This window comes from Lissotriton helveticus, chromosome 12 (assembly GCF_964261635.1).
Source record: "Lissotriton helveticus chromosome 12, aLisHel1.1, whole genome shotgun sequence".
NCBI lineage: Eukaryota > Metazoa > Chordata > Amphibia > Caudata > Salamandridae > Lissotriton > Lissotriton helveticus.
In genome coordinates, this window is record NC_136073.1 from 817386135 (window position 1) to 817404474 (window position 18340).

Consider the following 18340-nt stretch of genomic DNA (forward strand, 5'->3'; position numbering starts at 1 on the left):
TACAAGTAAGTAACTTTTCCTTCTAGACCACGGTTTCTAAAACCTGTTCTGGGCATCACAGTGGGTCTGCTTACATCTGTGATGGAGTTGAATGGTCTGTCCCAATCAACCATTTATACCTTGCAACCCACTGGAGAAGCTGAAAAAAAGGAAATGAAATGACTTGGCTGAAGATGGCAAAGCAGAGGAGGTGTGTGAGAAGGTGGGTTTATTTCACAACCTCAGAGCACATCTTCTTTCATCTAGACCAGGCAGATATATCTTCAACCTTGGAGGATAGATTTATTTTCTGAGTAAAAGGTGGCTCGGTCTCCAAATCTTGGAGCTCAGAATTTGTTCGGGAGATTAGTCATTTATGGATTGTGTCTTTGAGTAGTCAGAACAAAACTTGTAGTTGACTATTTATGGCTGCTCCTGATGATCTCCTTTGCTTCCACAGTTCGGGCGCTTCGGAACATCTGGTATTTCTTGATGCAGATTGGCGACATCTGCAACGAGGAGATGGGGAAACCCTTCTACAAGTGCTGCAAAATCTTCGATGATGGTTTTGACTCCTGCATGCGGGTCATCCCATTCCTCTTCTTCATCTGCTACATTGTGCTCCTCTTCAAATTGCTTTGCTGGGTGGCAAAATGTGAGTAGAATCACCCAGGTACATTGACTGTACCCATGTGCCTTTTAAGAAACTACTCCTCTGAATTTGATTTACAGAAAAAAAACTTCACTTGGTATCTGAGTCGGCTGTAAAATTCATTTATTGTTCATACGTGTCTTCCCAATGTTAGAAAGAAAATCTAATATAAATAGAAAATTAATTTTTGGGAAGACCTAACCGCTTGGCCTTATTATGAGTTAGCAAGTTTGATACCCTTCGGTATGTATGCCCTGTGCCCAACAAGATATTGGGACCGATAGCTCTATTGGAATTTATCTTGATTTAGAAGAGCCGGCGAAGCATTTTTGGGCAGGCGGCTGTCTGGTTTGCAGGAGTTCTTGCAATCATATCCTAAGTTTCTGCCCACTCAAGCCTGTGTTTAAAGGGTCAAGTGAGTGTTTGTACATTGGCCAAGCTGAAATAGTGGTTCGGCTACAATGATTTTATTTGCTTTTGTTTCCGGCAGTGCTTCTCCTATTCTGTATTATTCCACACATCATCCAGGGCTTTATCAGGAAGAAAGTTGGAGAACGTAAGTAGTATAAAAAATATTATCTTTATCTCTACAATTAAGGTTTGGACTGCTGTCCAGAGACAGGCTGTCCATGTGAAGATGTTGGGAGGGTTCCTCTGAGAAGGCGGAGCCTATGAATGGTGTGTGAGAATGGTGTAGTAAGTGAATGTCAGGTATGCGCCCTAGAAACAATTGAAAGGCAAAAAATACAGCCAAAGCCTGATTATTCAGGTGGACATGGCCTCATCAGCAAGGCAAGAGTTGGGCTGCACAGTGAAAACCAAGGTTACAGCTTAGATTTTACTTCAGATGAGGTTACCACTAGATCCTACCAGACCCCACACAGGAGAGTGTTAAAAAAAACAGGAACCCTTAAGAGTTCTTGTAAATTTAGAGGCCAGATTAATGCCAAGGCAGTCAGAGAAGAAGAATGTCTTGCAGCTGTATTTGTAGTTGGGGAGGAACTCTGACCCACTGCACACCATGTTATAACTCACAGTAATCCCTCACATAACTCGCATAGAGCTAAACGTTTAATTGATCCTCGCACTACTTTTAGCAGACCCTTACATAGATTGAAATAGGTCCACGTACAGCTTGTAACAGACGGTCACACATGACCAGAAGAGCCTCACAAAGACACAAAAAAAACATGTAGCTCTGAACACACTATTACAAGGCTCCCAAGATGCATTCACATACTCTCAACACCATTGCATGGCCCCAGTTGAAGTTCACAGTGTCCCCAGCATGCTATTTCACAGAGTCAGGAGACCCTCGCGTAGCTCCAACTGACTTTCACAACTCTTCGTCAATCTCACCATCTAACCGCTAGCAAACTATGATGTACCCAGAGGCTGTAGGATAGATATTTAAAGCACTGAGTAGCTCATCCTAAGAGGAGAAGAGGAGGATTACTGTTTAAAGACATTTATTTAATCCAGTTTGGGTAGTCTCCTTTGTGTGGGGTGTCCCGGGAGGATAAACACTCTCGTGCCATGAGCAGGTCCTTCATGCTCAATGGACCAACTCATAAGCGTCCCAATGCTTTACAAGCTTCTGACCTCTACCGCTCTTTCGTCTGCACTGCTATCCGGCGCAGCCATCATGAAGGTCATCGCGTTCATCAGGAGACAGTTTGACTTCAATATCACCATCACCCACAAGTTCGACATCGACTTCAGCGCAAGCAAGAGTCTCTCTGAGATAGCATCAGACATCATGGCGGACGTCAATGAACGGATGCGCCCCTACAAGGAGTTCATCACCGTGTTCGCCTCTGTGGCCTCCATCATTACCGTCTACATCTATTACAGGTGTGTGTGAGGAAAGCTACTGCATGAATGAGGTAAGGATGCATGAGGTGAGGTATTGAGGATTGAAAAAAAAAGCAAACTGACCAGGTGTCTCAGCTGCACTGATCTTTCAGAGAAGCATCATGTCAGTCAATTGTATGATTCCCCTCCACAGGACAGTGATCAATGGAATGGGGAGAGGTGTGTGTGTATGTCTGTGGTTGTCTGTCTGTGACTGTCTTCCGAGCTGTCGGTCTGTTTACCTCAACATGATTTTCAAGCCTGGTTTTCCATAACTATGGAGGTTCTACCCCTGCCATGCCAGTGTTTTCATCATTTTTCTATATATCGCAGTGATGAGATGTGGCTTGAGAAGAAGTGGTCTAACGAGTGGGGGAGGGGCTGCCTAGGACCCAAGAGTGCACACCTTCACTAACTACACCTCTTTAAAGACTGCAGCCTTCAAACACTTCAAACACAAAGGGATTGGGAATTATTGAGAATGTGCTTAGTATATTGCTTCCTAGTTACCTCGTCTCTGACTGGTTGTCTTCTCCCTGCTAGGGCGCTGCTATACCGCAAATATTATCTGTATGATGATAACTTTGACAATATCTACATAACCAGAGCCTTCCTGGAAATTGATTTCATGAGGGCTCGGCGTGGCCGGAGCACCATCCTGCCTTTGCTGTCATCAGAGAGTCGAAAATATCTCCGACCAGGTAAGTTAACACAGTGCTCCATTTGCACGTGCCCCATGGAAGAGCTGATTGGCTGCAACATCCTTAGTAGCAAGGGTCAGACTGGTAGAAGTAGAGTTTCCATTTCACTTTTGCCACCAGCCTTCTGGGTCTTCACCAGGCAGATTTTGGGAATTAATAGAATTTTTTTAATTTAAGGGTGAATCTTTGACAGTAGGCCAACAGTATTTCCTTACCAGTTGTTCTTAGGAGGGTGGTTTATTTAAGACTGCTTAAATAGTTCTCTGAGCAAGGTACGTTGTACATCCTGACAACACGTCCATATACAATTGAACTGGCGTGATAATTCTAAGAGTCATCATTTGCAGATGGGCTGTCTCCAGATATTGTCTTGGCCAGATAACAAGAGGCGGTCAAACATGGACTTGACTGATGTGAAGTGAATCATCTAATAACACTATACATTACATCTGAGCCAGTCAGTAACCTTTCGCAGTTAGCTCATTCTGTCAATCAGTCCCCGTAGCCAGTCATATTGAATCATTCTGAGTCACCAGCCTTCCAGTCCAAAGGGCTCTCCACTTTGTTCTGTTTCACTGGTGAAAGTAAAATTGGCAAATGTCTTCTGCTGTTCCTGACAAGTCATTAATTTTAGATTTAATATGCAAGTTTTAGGCATGCAGAAGTCCTCAGAGATGTCCTGTCTTTTGGTCATGGGTTTCCTCAGACTGTGCAAATCTCAATCCAAGTGAGCAATAAACCTGCTCTTTCTGTATTGGCAGGTACGAATAGATAATACCCATCAGACGTGGGTCCCTTGCTCGCTTTGCCACTGGATTCAAGCTAGCCTGGCTGATGAGGAGTAATACCCCGAAACCGGTACCACGATGCTTGTTTCTGGTCCAGGGAGGACCTGGCCTGGCAGTTTGGCTGGACTGTTCCCGTGGCAAACAGGGTTAAGACTGATTTGCATATGGCTGGGTCCAAACTGGGGTGGCATAGTGAGCAAAAGAACGATGGATTAAACCCAGATCTGTGACTGGGGTGAGAGGTTGAAAAGTTTCAGCACTCGGTTCATTATCTTGTTGTGTTTGCTAATACCCACCAGTACCAGGACTGATCCTTCCTAGACGCATGTTCTTGTTCTCCAGATTCCTACTGGTTTAAAGCACACATAAAAAAGGAATGCCGAAGAAATAGGTGACTAGAGAATTGGTTTGTTTCACTAACTACTATGACAATTGAAGTATGTATGTAGCCTCCCTCAACTTCGACTTCCATGTTTGTGTCTGAGTAACGACCATCCTGCTAAGCCCTCATACTGTCAAAAGCAAAAAAATACGCGGATGGTTCTCGCTGTGCCCTGCATCCTGTCCAAGATCCAGTTAGAGTTGCTCACTCCAAATGTGAATTCAAGTGAATAAATAGTGCTAACTCTTTATCCTAGACCCTGCTTTCCAGCTATCCAAGTCTTTACACTACCAAAATCCCTCCACTGCCGCTGGGAACAATTGAGGATCACCCACTAGTAATCCCACCTCGTCCAGCCCTCTGATTTTCATGTCAGGGCAAAACATAATGCTTTGGAGACATAGAAGATGGACCATGAGGCCTCAGGCCTGTGTATGCTTATACTTGTGGCTCTAATGTCCTACCTCATAGACAGGATGATAGGATTTAAATAGAACTGATCAGAGTTGATTTAACAACAAACCCCCATTCCTCAGTTTGGAAAAGGCAGCCATTACCCTACTATACACATGCCCAAGGTGTTCAAACATTTTTAGGTGAAACCACTTAACCACTTCCAAAAGTTGCTTAAACCATATTTTTGAAGGGTCGGCCAATGTTCGGCGCTTAGATGTCAACAGGCCCGATTCATATTTCTTAGTTCATGTGTCCTAGGTTTCTTCTCCATGACCTTACTTTTGGTTCTTTCCTTCCTCATCCTGTCCAGGCTCATGCTTCATGACCGTGAAGGAAAAGAGACTCTACACACTCGCCATCACCAAAGTCCTACGACAAATGATAATCGTCCTCTTCTTTGTGATTATGGACTACTTTATTTTCTGGATCCTCGATATGGTCCGCTTCCATTTGCAGCGAGAGATCGTTGCCAAAGGTGAGGCACCCTGCCTTGGCATGTCGTAAACTTTCTTTTTTCTCCTATGTATGCTTTCTCGTCACATCCTCCTGCATCCTGAATTTGATAAAGACTCACCTTGGATTCCAAAATAGAGTATACCTTAGTAACATTTTGTATAGCTTGGGTAGAAACAGAAGGGTCAATCAATGAAAATGGGGGTTTACAGAGCGCAGTATAATCCAGGGGTCTCCCATGATATTGATGGAGTCAAGAAAGTGAACTCACTAATTTTATAAGAATACATAGCAACTCCTTGACTTTGGTATGAGGGGGTCAAGAAATTGGTTTAACAACCACAAACTTCAAGTGCCCTGTAATACATGATTGCAGGGCAAGTTTTGATTTTGGAGCAAACGTTTCCCCCGTAACCACCTATTCACTAACGGCCTAGAAGCGTAATCTGGATTATTGTGTTCAGATCTTGAGGCCTCCTCTGAAGTGATCGGTCAACTTCCAAGAGCCTTTTGAGGCCTCTTGGCGAGTATTGATGCTACATCCAAAGGCCTCATGTAGTATTGTGACCATCTCTGGAGGTTGCATTTCCATATGGACAACGATAGACGGATTGCCAGAGACAGGTGGCGAAAGACAGGGTACATTGAAAGCCTTACATGGAAAGGCTTGAGAGCGCATTCATGTGGACATCACGGGACAAGGGTGAGAAAGGTGGGACTGAGGGAGATGTTTGAGATTACATAGAAAGGAACTAGAATAGGTTGAGTTGTAATGGATTTTTCAGGCTGTGCCAGGCCACAGGTTGGGAGGGTGAAGGGAGAGACGTCACCAGCCGCCACCAGACGCGCCACCGCTCCGGGACTTCACAACCCGGCAGCCTTTGCGGCGGCGCATTCCCTGACGCGGTAGACGCGCCAGGAGGGGCCACATAAGCACCGAGCCCCCAGCGTCGCGGGACACGAGCGGGACGCCCGGGGCTAAGCCCGGGCTAAGGGCGGGCCCCCTGTGGCCCCCAGAGGCCAGAGGAGCCTGGCCTCGGCCAGATACCCTGTCAGATCGCCATCAGCTCACGGGATCATGGGTTACTGAACTGTAAGTCTGCCAACTGTTTATGTTTTATTGTTTTTTACCACCGGGACTTACTTACGAGATTGACATTTGTGTTCGGCTGATTTATTTGTCGAAACCTCCCACTGCTCTATTTTTGGGCACTGATAGGGTGTGTTATGAACTGCAGAGAGACTAGAAGCATGGCAGCGGCAGGGGCAAAAAAGTTGACTGGTACCCTCGATGACTTTATTGTCCGTACCCATGCGTTAATTGATGAAGGGATTATTTTAATGGACAGAAGGGTGTCTCAAGACTTGGCCATGGCTAGGCGATCCTCCTTAGGCCTCATAGCTCAAGCTTGTACCCCCAATGCTGTAACTGGTCCGAACACTCTTGCTATTGTACACAATGAGGGGGGCTATGATGTCCTAAGCTCTCAAGAAGGTTTGGAGGCAACCCCTAACCTTAGCCTGCTAGCAGATAGCTGCCCAGTTGAAAATGAGATTGACAATTTTTCTATGGTTAATGCTCTAAATCAAAGGGGTATGAAAGAGGGGGATATTCCCAAACAAAAGACCAACAAATCCACCATTCGCAAAGGGAAAAAAGTGCATGTTACCCATAATCAAGATCTAGCCACTCTAGACCCGGTGATCTCGAACACGAGTAGCAACCTGGTTGCGCCCAGTAATGATATTGGGGGAGCGCACCAGGCTAATGTCGGCCTACCCTTAAACCTACCAGATGATACTGTTATAGACAGCAGCTTGGAGGAAATTTTGGAACTAAGTGGCGAGGCAAACAACCAAGTTAGAAGCAGTGAGGATGGAAGTAGCCTAAGTATGGTAAACAATAACACCTTTGAAATGTTAAAAATCCTCCTTGAACCCATCGAGGTTAGGTTACGCTGCTTAGAAACAATACTAAAAAAAATCCATAAAGACATAAGCGCCCCTAGTTTCAATCTGAATAATAAAGTATCCCATTTACAAACCATAACGAATAAGTCATCCTTAGTTAATAAAAGTGTTCCCACCATCAAAAAAAATGTGCCCAAAAATCCTGGTAATACCATCAACCCAGGAGGCTCCATATTAAAAACTCCCGACCCTAAACAAACTCTGAACCCAGCCAAATCTAAGGTAACTCCTCAAGTCAAATTTAAAGATCCCACTCCCGCGACTCCAAAATTGGACCAGGCTCCAATAGATAAAAGAGAGTCCCGGAGAAACATCCATCTACCCCCGGATGCATGTCCATACGTTGTGATCCTGACCGGGGTTACTGAAATTGCACCAACTGAAGTAGAATCTTACCAGGCTCTGAAAAATAAAGTATGTTATTGGCTGACTAAGAACCATCCATTACCGGCCAACATGCCTAGTAACATTCTAATGGTGGAGAGATCTCCTTGGGTTGGTGGTAACAGAAAAAACCTTCAAGGAGACTGTATCGTGGTTACCTTTGGTAACCCACAGGTGGTAAAACACATTTGTGGACGTACTCCTCGCTATCATGCAAGCACAGTTACTGCCAGGCCTCTTTCCTATTTCTACTCACAGGGGAATCAACTAGACAAAAGATGGAGTTGGCTAAGGGGCCCACAGGAACAAAAAATCAGACAGAAGTTCAATCCCCCATGGGAGGTGCAATCTCAAGGTTGGGAGGATGGTGTTGAGGATGGATGGAACCTGGTCAGGAGAAAAAGAGCTAGACCTTTCCAGGGAGGGCTTGCTGTAGGGCCCCGAAATAGCTACCCATATTATGACCACCATACTGCGAATGGGCAAGAAAACTATTTTAACGTCCCAACGTTTAACCATTATGGGTGCCCATCATTCATGGAATGGGTAGATTGACAAAAACTGGACCCATCCACCAAACAGTTGCAAAACATCCCCTCCATTGCCCCACAGTGTAGTCAGCCCATACATGAGTTAAATATGGAGTTAAATACTGACCCAGTGTTAACTACAGGCCAGGGAAGTGAGGGCGGGACATTATCCTGTGCGAAAGAGGACAATGAAATGGGAAGGCGGGGGATCTCCTTGGCCACATGGAACATTGCGGGTCTTAGGAGTAAAATAGATGACCCTTACTGGAGGGACCTCATAGGCACCATGGACATAATAGCCATGCAGGAGACATGGGCCACTGAAAATATACTCACAGTTGATGGTTTTACTACTTTTTTTCTCCCAGCAGTCAACTCAAAGCGAGGGCGGGCAAGAGGCGGTCTAGTCACACTGATATCCGCCAAAATTCCTGGCACCTATAAAGAAATACCTACTGGCAGCCCCTACTTCCTCGCAGTTTTAATTACACATAGGGGCTCTAATACCGTATTGCTAGTGAACTTTTATAACTCCTTTGATAGGGAACATCCGGTTGGTAACCTGTTGAGGTTAAACTCTTTCTTAGTCAACTTCAAGGAGTCTATTGAGCCTGAATGCATTGTTATTTTAATGGGAGATTTCAATGTCCATGGTTGCCAGGATAAATGTCCCCCCAATGTCCTATTTGGCCCCCCGGAAGACGAGAATACCCATTTTGAACACTCAGAACAGGGAACTTTTTGGAATCCCTGTTGGCTGAGAATGGGTTAATGCTGCCAACCGGGGGGGATGAGGATATCCCAACTTTCACGGGTCATGGCAGTGGGTCTACAATTGATTATATCTTTTTGAGTAGCAGCCATGGGAGCCAAATTATTAGTTATTCAGTTGTAAGGTCCCATTTCAGTGACCACAATCTGGTTGTATTAAAAGTTAAGAATGTATTTGTTATTAAGGAAAATTGCTTGAATCTAGTAGACAAATGTGATGTACGATCAACTGACCAGGCACGCAGAATTAAGTGGTGTAGAATAATTCCTGACGATTTTTTCTGTAATCTTTGCATTAGTAGCCAGGAGGCCTTAAAACTCTGTATGGATGATCAGGCTGGGGATAGTGAGGTAATAGAAGAGTATAAAAGGGTCTGCGCTGATATTCTGTCCAACCTGACGCGACAGGGCAAAAGCAAAATACAAGGGAAGGAAGGCTGGTTTGACATGAAATGTTCCGCTGCCAACCGTAAATTAAAAGCAGCACTTAAATCTAAACCAGTAGATAGAATGCTCGTGGCTACCCTTAGGAAAGAATATAAGATCACCATTGAAAAAAGGCGGCGCGAGATCAGAGAGGATGCTTGGGCCGACCTGACCTCAATTGATGTTTTGAAAAGTAGCGCCAAATTTTGGGCCGTGGTCAATCAACCCTTTTTCTCAGATTCAAGCAATAATGAACTGGATTGTGGAATCCAAGCAGACAAATGGCACTTGCACTTTAAATCTGTTTACGAACAGGAAACTTCGGGGGCTGAGGGCATGACCAGCTTCCACCAACTCCCCTACAGTTTGACGGTGGATGAGGAAGAGGTGGCCGTGGCCATTGGAAAAATGACTAGTAATAAAGCACCCGGGCCGGATGGGGTTCCCGCTGATCTTTTTAAAGTGGATATTTTATTTTGGTCCAAATTTTTAGCTAGAGTTTTTAACAGAATTTTCAAAGCAGGTATCCCAGAATCATGGACCCAATCAGTGATTTTCCCTATTTACAAAAAAGGGGATAGGGGGGAACCGGGAAATTATCGCCCTATCTCCCTTATAGACTCTGCGGTCAAGGTTCTAGGGAGAGTGGTCCTATGCAAACTCACTGAATGGTTAGAGGAGACTAACACCCTCTCCCCCCTTCAGTATGGTTTTAGAAAGGGGCGTAGCACCATCGATCAAAGTCTAAACCTACAACTGCTCATTGGGAAATACACCCAAGTAAAGCAAGGATCCCTATATGTTGCCTTTATGGATCTGTCCTCGGCATTTGACCGAGTTAACAGATCCAAGTTGTGGGGTAAGCTTCTTAGCGTTGGAATAGACCCAAATATTGTGTATTTTCTAGCAGACCTTCATAGGGACCTTACTGCCACGGTTCGCTACGACAGAAAAGGGAACTGTACAGGGAAAATCAGTATCACCAATGGTGTAAGGCAGGGATGCATTCTTGCTCCCCTGCTTTTCACACTATATATAAATGATCTGGGCGGAACCTTGGGTACAGTTTGCAAGGATATACCCAGAGCAGGGAAATATCTACTGCCCGCTCTATTATATGCGGACGACGCTGCCCTTATAGCTAGAACCGCAGTGGGTCTACAAAACCTGTTGAATTCTTTTTATATTTTTATGACAAATCTTGATTTAAGTATTAACTTTGGTAAATCTCACGTTATGGTGATAGGACATAAAGCAAAGGCCAAAAAAAATGTGATGATGCTGCATTGTAACGGTCACAAGCTGTCAAGAGTTTCTAGATTCCCTTATCTTGGTGTTGTTTTTGATGACTGTTCTACATGGCACGCCCAAATGCTGGAGAAGAAAAAGGTTTTAGCACGTTCCATCTCCGCGGTCCTGGGTTTTTCACGCAAATTAGGGGTGAAGCCCATAGAGGCAGTTTTAAAAGTGTATGCTGCTAAATGTATTGCCATCGCTATGTATGGTGCAGACCTGTGGGGCTTTAGGCCTAGTAAATTCCTTCAAGTGATAGAAGATAACTTCTTAAAATCAATTCTTTCCTTGCCAAGATCCACTGCCAGCTTCATAGTCCATCAGGAATGCGGCGTGTATTTCTTGGAGGATCGAATTGCTATGGCCCCCCTTTTAAAATGGATATCGGTGTGGCTCAACCCAGAGCTTGAAGTCAACCATGAAATCCTGAAGGACTGCTTAAAGTTAGATCATTGGAACAAGATTCCCTGGCTGAAATATGTAGAACAAATGTGTGTAAAACTGGGACGGCCCGAACTGTTTCATAAACCATCCGTCCTGGTAAAAGCTGATTTGAAGTGGACAAAGATCACTTTCTTGCAGTACAGTGGTATGGACAGAGAAAGCAGGGAGTTGTTAAAGCCCTCTGTCAGGACTCACCAATTGATTGTTCGTTCATACCACGATCTGGAACTCTACCTGAAGGTTGTTAACAACTCACACCACAGGTATCTTCTAACTAAGTTCCGACTGAACAAAGTCCACCTATTAATTTCAGGCCGCCCCAGCTGGACTAGGGACTTGGATCTGAATTTATGTAACTGTGATGGTTACTCAATCATGGACACTGCCCACTTCTTGATTTTCTGTGATCACTTTAATGACATCAGGAAAAAATGTATCATACCCCTGTTAAAGGGGAAAGGTTTCAGGCAGGTCAAACCAGCTTTATTGTACCTCCAATTGTTAACAGATATTTGGGGAATTTATAATGTGGCTACATTTTTAACCATTGCAGTGAGATTGGGCAAAAAGATTAACTGGCCGTAGAATATCTACCATAAACATTGTCCACTGTAACTTGAATCAAGTTTTTTACCCTGTGAAATGTTAACTGATGCTTTTCTTTTTAAATTGTAGAATGCTGCTCTTTTTACTGTTATGTCGCATTGTGATCTGTGGACCGTTTTTTGTGTCTTGTACTTTTATGGTTTTTGTAAATTGAACCGAATAAAGTATTTCTTGACTTGACTTGAGAGTAAGGAAGAAAAGATAAAAGAAAGTAAGAGATGGATAGAGAAAGGCGGCGTGAAGGGGATAGGGGAGGGAGTTTGGTGGAGAAGGGTAAAGGAAAGGAAACATGGGAGAAAGACCTGATGGAATAGAAGGGAGGGCTGTGGAAAGATAAGAGGGGGATACAAACTTAGCGAAGGCAAAAAAGAGAAGAAGTGCTTTGGCAAATAGAAGGAGGAAGAGAGAAGGACTGCGACCAGGAGGCAGGAGAACTAAAAGAATGGAGAGTGAGAATGTTTGAAAAGGCGGGAGACAAAGAGCTGAAGTCAGAAGGATGAGCAGCAGGAGAAGGATTGAGGAAAGGACTGTTTGCTGGTATGAGCGGTTTTAGTTGCCACATTTTTGATAAACGTCGTAGTCGCGCTTTGTAATCTGTAAATGTCACAGCACAAATGTGGGGCCTTGAAGGAATGGCGCCTCTTTCAGACGTCTGATTAACACTGCTTCCATTGCTGGGAAATCGCTTTCCTTTCTACAGACCAGTTGGCTGTATACTTTTGAATATGCATTTTCTTTGCAGATTGAACTCTAATTTGTGTTGCCTTATTTCACTATACATGTTGGACTGAAATGAACCTGGTGGCGCCACTGTCTTAAATATAAATGTACATTGCACTTAAAACCTGAGGTATCAAGGTACGAGAATAAAGCACATCTGGATAGAGTAGTCTCTCTGCAGGCCCATTGTGATTTTGTTTGTGTCTTCTTAAAGGACCCAGTTCTTTGGTTGGCTCTGCCCTGATGTCACTAAACTCTCTGTGTGTTCTTCTGCAGCCCCCGTCAGCATCTCTGTCCAAGTCCAGGGTGAGGGATATACCACCGACATATTCAGAGACATCGTGAAGTCGTTTGATGAGCTCCAGGTGAGCAACATCAGCGTCGTATCCCGGAAGTGCTTCTTGCAGCCTTCAGAGCCGGACTACAAAGGATACCTCATCATAGGTGAGACAGTGGGGCAACAGGGCAGAGAGTCAGGGAATCAGGGGTTTGGGATGGCAGAATTGGACAAGCGGCATCTGGGAAAGGACAGTGAGGGTGCCAGATGTGAAGGATAGAGACGGAGAAGGCACAAGTCATAGATGGACGCGAGAGGATGGAGAGACCCCGCTCCATCGTCCTCAGCCCCATGCCCAGGGAAAGTCTGTGGGGTGTTTGTGGGGTCATCTTGTGCCTCGCCATCTTTGTTTGCTCGCATTTTCTAAAACTGTATGGCCTCCAATACACTTAACTAAATATGACCTTAGGGCAGTGCTTAATTTGAGCTGGTGGTTTCCGGGGCTGGGCACCGGCACTTAATTGTCAACACCAGCGCTTGTGACAGTGGGCCACAAGATGGCGCTGTCTGGCTAATTTAGATATGTCCACTACAACAGTTACTTTTTAATTGAATATAGATAAAATAGATGTATACCTGCCACCCAAGCCATTCTAGTAGCTTTCGGGGCCTGGAATAGTCCAAATTGTCACACTTGTAGGAGTGGAATGGTTAGTAGTTGTGTTGTAACTGTCATTGGCAGCATAGCAGGGGCAATGTGTGGTGTGAGCTGCAGTGACCTCCTGATGTGAGTCCCAAAACGTATGTTTTTTTTACAAATAAAGCACTGCCTCAGGGTGTGTCAACCCTCTATCACACTGGCAGAAGCCCTCTGTGCCAGGAGCAGGTCGCCTTTTGATCTCTTAACTGCACAATAATAACATCTCCATCTTTAAAGAGCGCGAATGGAGGAAAGAAACACATTAACAGCAAGTGGTTAATTCTTTGAAACGGATAGCAACAAGCACATTTTATTTAATCTTTAATCCCAGTTTAAAAATGTAATTACCAGGTTCCACACATCGGTTTGAATTTCATATATGGAAATTATGTGTACCGTACAAAAAGTAAACCAATTTTTTCTTTTTTTCACATTTGTGTGACGGCGTACATTTGTTGTTTTTCATAAAGCTCACACACAGCCAGGTAGCAGCTTCTGAGCAAAAACTTCATGCACGGTGTCACTTTTTAAGTCTCACCTACCAGAGAGCAATCTGGCTGTGGAAGACATATTGTGATTTACGGTGCTGTTACCGCCCACCAAATGTTTCTGATTGTTTGGCTTTTATTGTCCTTCTCATTTGCTTTGCTTCTTATTTGATGGCTTTCCCTCCACTTTTTGTGTTTGCCCTGACCCAAGACCACAACCTCTTTATAACCCTTTTGATTGGCTGCCTTTTATACTTCCATTGCTCACTTCTAGGAACTTCTTATTTTTAGTTTGGTCAAGCACTCTAGGAAAGTGTGTGTGTTTCCCAGCTTTTTTCCTCATGTGCCTCCCCCTGACCAAATACAAACCCCACATGCTTTATGGCTTTCTCCTTTGTGTGCTGCTGCTTTCCCTCTCATGCGTTCCTCTCCTCAAACTCCTCTACCCTCCCGCGTTGCATAGTCCTCGCTGCAGCCACACCCTGGACCTCCCCAAACGAACCCACATTGCCCCCCCAACTGAGAGACCTCCACTGGCTCCCCATCCAGAAAAGATGCCAGTTCAAGATCTTCGCGCATGGCTACAAAGCCATTCCATGACCTAGGACCTGCCTATATCAACCATCGACCCAGCTTACACTAACCCTGCAGACACCTGCGCTCCTCGTCACTCGCCCTCGCACAACCCCTGTACCCGTTGCAGCCGCAGTGGTCACCGATCCTTCTCCTACATCGCTGCCAAGAACTGGAACAACCTTTCCCTCCAGCTCTGTACAACCCCCTCGTTGGCAGACTTAAGAAAGAGACTCAAGACCCGGCTCTTCGACAGAGCGCCCAGATACCCCTAGGGGGGACAGTTTTGCCCTTTACAAATGCTGCTTGAGTGATTGATATTCGATGCCGGATGTATAACATTACAACGCATACATTTACATCGCGGTACATTACATTGCGGTTTTTACAACGCAAGTCGTTAACGCAAGTCGTTACAACGGCTTGCGTTGGAGGGCGCAGGACTTAGGAGTAGTATAATTTACTATTCCAACTCCAGTCTACGTGCAGTAGGGAAGGTGTTGGATAGTAAATGATACTATTCCTTGTCCTAGAGGGCCATCCAGCGCAAGTCGTTGTAACGACTTGCGTTGTAAAAAACGCGATGTAATGGTATCGCGATGTAATCCCTGCGTTGTAAACAATGTTTCCCTCCATGCCTTATTCACCCTCTCCTTTCTGTGCAGCCTTCTCAGGGGTGTAGCTTGGCCAGAGAGATTGGGGGGGGGGGATCTCAAATTTCCCAACTAAAGAAGCAGTGGTCTGTAGAGTAGGGGGCTGAGATGACCACTGTTAAGGGAGGGGCTGTTTCCACGAGGAACAGGCTCTGTTCTGATTTGCATCAGGTGGTCTATGCCTAGAACAATGGATGAAAAACGATGGCTTGAAATGCTACCCTGAACGATTGCCACTGATTAGACTATTTCCGACAATTCATCCTATTTACTTTTGGGTATTTGATTGCCATGGTATGCCTTGATGTATTTAAGATTGCAATCCAAAAAATGAACAAGTTAAAACCTGTTAGTGAAATAAGAACAATAAGAAAACCCAACACAGACACAGCAGACCCGACTCTGGCCTTCATGCCCAATTACCAAACCAAGAATGTGTTTGAAGTATGTCATCCCAAACACTCCTGCTGAATCCTAGGGCGTTATTATAAGCGGCGCTTCATTACAGTATATTAGTGGTTGTGGTTGCGGATTCCCAATATGGAGAAAAAAGTGACCGCCTTTCACCATGACCAACTTTGCAACATGTCTAATTACGTAAAGCAGAAATACTTCAGAATTCGCACCAATAGTGATTCACAACAGTTTGTCAGAGGTTACCCTGGCAGCCTATGGCATACTGCTGAAAGATTTGTGAATGGGAATGGCTTATAGTTTGGAGGCATGCAAGGTAGCAAACCTGCTGGTGTAGATTTACAACCTTTTAAAAGAACAGCAGGAAAGGCTGAAAGAACCGATTCCCACATGACCCTTCATCATTACTCCAGCTTGGCAGGTACATTAGACTATTGAAGGATAACAGGCAGTACCAGATAACTTCTCCAGTGGCCCACTGATTTATGTAATCCTCTCTACAATGTTTAGACCTGGAGTATGTTTTTTTACTTACGCTTCCTATATAGTTAGACTCACCGGAGACAACCACCCAGGCTTCCTAACCTCTAAAAACAGGGACTTCAGGAGGCTGAAGACACGTGAACCTCTCTTTTAGGCACCTGCTGACAATGCTACGCGGATCCACTCGCCCTAAGATCTCAAATGTCTACCCTATTTGCATTCCCAACCAATCACCCATGATGTAACACACCCTCATTTATATTTTATTTTAAAATCTGTTTTTATTATTAGGTTTTCTTAAACAGGGCAGACATACACACATATACATTCCTGTTAATAGTGGTCATTTGATGGGGACATTAAAATCAAGTTAACATCAAGGCAGCTTTAAGCAAAATAGATTCACATTGCCAACTGCGGCGTGTATATGCGGCTGCAAAGGGTACTTATGTCTTGAGTATTTATCATTGGTGTTTATGTAGGCTCCACAGTGCACACATGTATGTTGCATATCGATTCTCCTATTCTTTTCTGTGTAGCAGTCTATGACCTGGGGAGGCGGGTACTAATGTAACAGGGGCAACGTAAAACGTAATAGGTGGTTGCGTGATAGTAAGAGCGGTCCCTGGTCTTCCCGCATGGTGTATCCTCTGTATTGTCGCATAGGTATGGGAGTCTATTGGGTGTCTAAGGGGCAATATTGGGCCATGCACACTTATGGCCGCTTCCTATTTTCTCAGATCAACTTTTTGGCGGTCAATAGCCTCTTCTTTTAGTGTGTACCCCTATGCAACCTTTTTGTTTGATATGCGTATTTGATTTGTTTGGCTTGGTATTCCTTTTTGATGATTTTACTGCAACTATAACCTTCCTCTCCCTCAAATTGTAAAGCGCTCTGATATCCTTCGGGATCATGTTCGCGCTATATAAAACTTTATAAATAAATAAATAAATACAGTGGCGTTCGCTGAGGGTGAATCTTCCGTGTTGGTATTGTGCATGTTTTGCAGCTTGGTTAGTACCACATCCCAGCTTGATGCGAGTGGTGTCTTGCGGATACCCATGGTATCTTCCCGATGATAATAAATTGTCTATAGCAGTGTTCCCTATATTCCAGTGTTCTAAAATGTGTTATTGTTTCTTTCCCTGCATCCAGGCCTCTTGTATGGAGTCTGTTTCTTTGTGGCATTGTTTGGAGCCTATGTCTACAGACTGCAGAGGGTAGTCTGTGCTGCATACTACCCAGACAGGGAGCTGGTGAGTAGCCCACAGCAGGGCAGACTGTACTGCTCATTACCTAGACTGGGAGCTGGGGGTACCTCTGTTGGACTAGGTGGGCTGCATAAAATCCAGCCACAGAAAATGTGGAAACAGCCGCAGCACAGTGTGGGGGCAGATGGCTTGGACACATAGCCAGTGAGCAGTAGACACTGGATGTTCTACAGAACTGCAGCCCATCTCTGCTACCCCCACCCTGGTCTCCTTTGCGCCATATTCAAGTCCACACTCCTCTGACCCAGGCTTTGTGTCTTTAGTTCTATCTACACTACAGCACACCTCCTCTGACCCAGGCTTTGTGTCTTTAGTTCTATCTACACTACAGCGCACCTCCTCTGACCCAGGCTTTGTGTCTTTAGTTCTATCTACACTACAGCGCACCTCCTCTGACCCAGGCTTAGTGTCTTTGTTTCCATATACACTACAGCGCTCCTCCTCTGACCCAAGCTTTCTGGTTTTGAATCTATCTACACTACAGCGCACCTCCTCTGACTCAGGCTTTGTGTCTTTAGTTCTATCTACACTACAGCGCAGCTCCTCTGACCCAGGCTTTGTGTCTTTAGTTCTATTTACACTACAGCGCACCTCCTCTGACCCAAGCTTTGTGTCTTTAGTTCTATCTACACTACAGCGCACCTCCTCTGACCCAGGCTTTGTGTCTTTAGTTCTATCTACACTACAGCGCACCTCCTCTGACCCAGGCTTTGTGTCTTTAGTTCTATCTACACTACAGCGCACCTCCTCTGACCCAGGCTTTGTGTCTTTAGTTCTATCTACACTACAGCGCACCTCCTCTGACCCAGGCTTTGTGTCTTTGTTTCCATATACACTACAGCGCTCCTCCTCTGACCCAAGCTTTCTGGTTTTGAATCTATCTACACTACAGCGCACCTCCTCTGACTCAGGCTTTGTGTCTTTAGTTCTATCTACACTACAGCGCAGCTCCTCTGACCCAGGCTTTGTGTCTTTAGTTCTATTTACACTACAGCGCACCTCCTCTGACCCAAGCTTTGTGTCTTTGGTTCTATCTACACTACAGCGCACCTCCTCTGACCCAGGCTTTG

General features: G+C 44.9%; 1 protein-coding gene across 2 annotated transcripts in view; it reads left to right on the forward strand.

Moving 5' to 3' along the window:
• Positions 1 to 18340, forward strand: part of DCST2 (DC-STAMP domain containing 2) — a 285622-nt gene that overhangs the window by 224869 nt on the left and 42413 nt on the right. The window contains exons 9-15 of one of the 2 annotated variants that reach the window (XM_078671064.1): positions 440 to 634; positions 1122 to 1187; positions 2272 to 2485; positions 3029 to 3186; positions 5123 to 5287; positions 12687 to 12854; positions 17155 to 17255. In XM_078671064.1, coding sequence (XP_078527190.1) covers positions 440 to 634; positions 1122 to 1187; positions 2272 to 2485; positions 3029 to 3186; positions 5123 to 5287; positions 12687 to 12854; positions 17155 to 17255 — 1067 coding nt within the window. The remainder of the gene's footprint in view (positions 1 to 439; positions 635 to 1121; positions 1188 to 2271; positions 2486 to 3028; positions 3187 to 5122; positions 5288 to 12686; positions 12855 to 17154; positions 17256 to 18340) is intronic. The other variant, XM_078671063.1, reaches the window with a different exon arrangement.